The 4969-nt window shown below is 53.4% G+C and overlaps 1 protein-coding gene across 1 annotated transcript; it reads left to right on the top strand.

Annotated features, from left to right (window-relative positions):
* The first annotated feature begins 305 nt into the window (after positions 1–305).
* Positions 306–1969, top strand: LOC119277706 (E3 ubiquitin-protein ligase PUB23-like). Its single transcript, XM_037559012.1, has one exon. The coding sequence runs from the start codon at positions 547–549 to the stop codon at positions 1798–1800; it is 1254 nt and encodes a 417-aa protein (XP_037414909.1). The 5' UTR covers positions 306–546; the 3' UTR covers positions 1801–1969.
* Positions 1970–4969: the final 3000 nt, after the last annotated feature.

Here is a 4969-nt window from a genome sequence, read left to right as displayed (position 1 = left end):
CCAACGTGAAGGCCGGAGAAGCAAAGCTAGAGGAGAAACCCAGCTACCGCGACGTTAACGCACGAACGCCCCAGAAAGTCAACTATCCAAAATGTCAAATGGAGGAGTAATTACGGACCTAATTTGGAAATACCACAAAGCGAGGGCCTAGTCCGTAAACGCAGCTCCGCTCTGACCCGAACCGCGAGCGACCAGTAAACAAAGGGCAGCCATGTGATACTGTATGATGCATGTGAACACCACCACGACGAATCCCGACGTTAAATAATCCGGAGGCAACAGCTGCCTCCGCAAGCCGCGCCCCCGCCCGCCCGCTCCGCTGGTCTTCTTCATTCCAACTTCTTCTTCCAAAACCCACAGATAGCTAGCTAGCACGAATAAACTAGAGCTCCAACTTGCGGACGCGCGCGCACCGGCCACGGGCCACCAACCGGCTTACTATATATCCCGCTCCGGCGCCCCACCGCCATTTCGTCAACCCGCGGCGCATTTCGTCCGGACGCGGTTAACGTGCTGCGGCCGAGCTACTAATCAGTTCCGGTGAAGATGGCAGCCATGGCGCCGCCGACCGCGACGCCCGCCGAGGTGCCGTCCTACTTCCTCTGTCCGATCTCGCTCCAGCTCATGCGCGACCCGGTCACGCTGCCCACCGGCATCTCCTACGACCGCGCCGCCATCTCGCGCTGGCTCGCCGCGTCTGCTGCGCCGGCCGCGTGCAGCACCAGCCAGCGCACCTGCCCCGTCACGCGCCAGCCGCTCGAGCCGGAGCTCCAGCTCACGCCCAACCACACCCTCCGCCGCCTCATCGGCTCCTGGGTCGCGTCCATCTCCCCCGGCTCCGACGTCGAGGGGGAGGTGGCCGCGCTGAGGCCCGTGCACCGCGACGAGCTCGCGTCGCTGCTCTCCGACGCCGCCGCTGCCCAGGTCGGCGCGCTCAGGAAGCTGGGGGAGTTGGTGGCCGAGTGCGAGGACACGAGGGCAATGCTGGAGTCCCAGGATGGCGTGTTCGACGCGCTGTCTCGTGTCCTCACCGGCGCCAGCGCTTGCTCCACAGCGCGGGAGGAGGCGGTCGGGGTCCTCGCGTCGCTCCGGATCCCGGAGCAGGAGCTGGTCCGCGTCGTGTCCAGGCACGGCAACCTGGCGGAGTCCCTCACGGCCGTGCTCCGCTCGTCCAACCTGCAGTCGAGGGCGCAGGCCGTGCGGCTCGTGAGGTCCCTGGCCGACGTGTCCGTGCCGGCCTGGGTGATCGGGCTGAACCAGGAGCTCCTCGCCGAGGTGATCCGCGTGGTCCGCGACCGAGTCTCGACGCGCGCCACCAAGGCGGCGCTCCACGCGCTCTCCGCGCTCTGCCCGTACGGCCGGAACCGCGTCAAGATCGTCGGCGCGGGCGCGGTGCCGGCGCTCGTGGAGCTGCTGCTGGACGAGCCCGAGCGGCGGGTCTGCGAGCTCGCGCTGGCCGTGCTGGACCGGCTGTGCACGTGCGCCGAGGGGCGCGCCGAGCTGGTGGCGCACGCGGCGGGCGTGGCCGTGGTGGGCAAGAAGGTGCTGCGGGTGTCGGAGGCGGCCAGCGAGCGGGCGGTGCGCGTGCTGAGGTCCGTCGCACGGCACGCGGCGACGCCGGCCGTGCTGCAGGAGATGGCGCAGGCCGGCGTCGTGGGCAAGCTGTGCCTGGCGCTGCGGTCCGAGCTGTGCGGGGTGAAGACCAAAGAGAAGGCGCACGAGGTGCTCAAGCTGCACTCCAGGATCTGGAGGAGCTCACCGTGCTTGTCTCCCAAGTTCTTGGCGCTCTACCCTTCGTGACGATCAATGCCTTCCGACTCCCGTCCCGTTCATCAGAATGCTCAGCTGTTGATTCATTCTTTCCCTGTGTTGTTGTTACCTTTTCTTTAAAAAAAAATTGGATCTGGAGGGCACTGGTTCGTGCCTACAAAAGAGAAATACATCGACACCGAGCTTTTTTGGTTGCCTACTTATTCTGTGGAGGATGATCCCATTTCTTTCATCAGAGATAAATGATTTTGCCATGTTTCATGCTTAGTGGATTTTTTTGCTCATGACTAGTAATCTGATGGTGTGGAGTGACCATAAGCCTTTTTTCTTAGAAAAAACTAGAAAAAACTGTGCAAACGCAGACACTCGTATAAATGTACGAACACTCACCTTATGAACGTAAGAAGGCAGACCTTGCCCTGATAAGCACCTCTAAAGGACTAAGCAGACCAACCTTGAGATTGACGAACTTAACACATGAGCCTTGTAGTCAACGAGAACCTTGTCTCCCTGGAAGGAATGAACACAAAAAAGATTAAAATAAATCCAGAAAAATACAAACACGCATGCCAAGTCTAGATTTTGAAGCCAGGTGGATTGACCATATGATTGTCATGGCATCTCCAATGCCGTCCCCTAAAACATACACAGTATCTATCAGCGGACTCATCTGCGGACACGGATACGAAAGCCGGTCATCTAGCCGCATTCCCTAAACGTCCGCCCAAGTCCGACCTCTTTCATATCGAATGCATAGCAAGATGAGCAAATTAAAGAGCGGTCTTTCATAGCGCCCGATCACAACCAAAAAGAGGTGCATCTCCATAGGTTTTACATGCGCTTGATCACAAAAAGTTCCAGACCCGTAGTCCAGCGAAACAACAATTGTTGCCATCCCAGACAGGCTGCCCGTGCCTCCTCGCTCACTTTGCGGCAAACTCCTCCACATCATCCATCTCCTCACCATTTGCCTCCATCTCGGCCGCCAATGCTTCAACATCCAAATAAGGACGGTGCATGATCATGGCCCTCATTGAGATCCAACTCGTCCATCCTCCTCATGGCCAATATTTTCTATCCTTTGAATCAGCCGCAAGCCCAACCTTCCTAGATAAACTTTAAGGTGAAATTGCTACTTGGTCACAAACCATTACAGTTGGGGCCCCAACAACTTTTTAGATTAGAGGAAGCAGATGCTAGCACTACTCCGTGACAAGAAATAATAGGGGCCTCTCTCACGACTGTGAATGCTGTAAGGTGGATCATTGGGTCAGCCCTATTTGGTAGAGGTTTCCTCGGTATTTTTTTAGCTATTTTTGCTCTACTATTCTTTTCTTTTTCTTTTTGCTGTTTCTCTTTTGGTTTACCCTTTTTCTGTTTGTCTAAAAGAAATATATTTTTACGTGAACATTTTTTCAAATTACATGTATATGTGAATGTTTTTGAGAAGGGCGAACAATTTTCAATATTATACGAACACATTTGTAAGATAACTTAACATTTTCTAATTGCATGTTTCTTGCCTGATTTTTTTAATTACATGAGTATTTTTCAAATTATATACCATTCTAAAATGAATTTTTCTAAATGAGTAAATATTTTTTGAAAATTACACAAACATATTTTTGAGACATGAACACATCGTAAAGCCACACCAGTTTTTAATATATATGATTACATAGATGCTTAATGCATGAACATGAAGATTTTCATAATACAAAACTTTTTTGATTACATTAACATCTTTTTAGTATGAAATGTTTTACTTAACTACATGAACATATTCTCAAATTGTGGGAAACACTGTTGTTAAATTATATGAAACAATTTTTAGGAGTACATGAATATTAGATTTAAATTTATGCAGAGATTTTATAACACAACAATATGTTTACTTTTTTATATAATGTACTGTACTTGTTTATAATGTGCTCCCTCTGTTCCGAAATATAAGTCGTTGGGTAGTTTAGTTTACACTTCCCCAACGACTTATATTTAGGAACGAAGGGAGTATATAATTTTTAGTTTTTCTAGAACTGTATATACTAGTGATCTAAATGCTCTTATATTTCTTTATGGAGGGAGTACTTTTTAGTGACAATTCGTTTTTTTTGAGACACAGTGACAATTCGTAAAATTTAGAAATTGCAGGTACTAATTTTATGGGCCGCACCCAAGCCGGACCATTTGCAGATGCAGTGGCCGAATTGCCTTAACGGTCAGAACGAGCGTTGTTTAAGCGTTATACACATCACCACCCCCCCACGACCCCACTCCTCCAAGGAACTACCCAAACCGCACCCGCACTTCCTCTTCTTCTTCTTCCCGCCCTCCCCGCGCTTCCCCACTCCGCTCCTCTCCGCCCCGCAACCTCCCCAAATCCCCCCAACCCCGCGCCCGCGCGTCGCACGGAAACCCTAAGCCTGCCCTGTCCGATCGCCGTGTCACCACCGATGGCGGGGCCTCCCCGCCCAGCGCCCGCCGCCCAGCCCGTCCGCCGCTCCGCCCGCCTCGGCCCACAGGCGCCCCACCAGCCCCCCTGCTCTCCCCCGCCACCGTCCCCGCCGGCCGCGGCGGGGTCCCCAGGAGGAACGGACCCCCGACGGTCGGTGCGCATCAGCGTCCGGACCCGCGTCCGTGGCCTCCCCTCGGCGGCGCCGTCGTCCTCGCGGATACGGCGCAAGTCCCCCGCGGCGCCTCTGCGGCGGACAGTACAGGCATGCGCGGAGGAGTGGGGGGCAGCGAAGGCCGCGTCAGGCGCCCCGGCGGAGGAGTGCGTCCTCCCTTTCCTCCAGAAAGGCGCGCCGAGGAAGGTACGTGCCGGTACCACTGCCAGGCCTGCAATTCAGTTACCAGCTTGTGTCAAACAGGACTTTGATGACAACGAAAATGTTAGGTTTGCTAGAAACGGGATGAACTGATAAATGGGGGTGATTGTCTGATGGCACGGAACTCGGGATAGAGACCGAAAGGGGAACATGGGTTGGAACAAAGAACAATGGGTCTCAATGCGGTTATTAGCACTCCACACTGAGAGCAAATGATACACTAGATGGATTTGGATATCACCACAGAAATTGGAGAGAAAACAAGAACTGTGACAAAGATGTGCAAATCAGTGGAATAAGGGTTATATTTGAATAGGGACGTCACCGCACTAGAAAATGTGAGGTGGTTATTCATTTTATCGGACAATTGG

Source organism: Triticum dicoccoides, chromosome 3B, assembly GCF_002162155.2.
Source record: "Triticum dicoccoides isolate Atlit2015 ecotype Zavitan chromosome 3B, WEW_v2.0, whole genome shotgun sequence".
Taxonomy (NCBI): Eukaryota; Viridiplantae; Streptophyta; class Magnoliopsida; order Poales; family Poaceae; genus Triticum; species Triticum dicoccoides.
The sequence above is the reverse complement of the archived record's forward strand: the minus strand, read 5'-3'. Positions and strand labels throughout refer to the sequence as shown.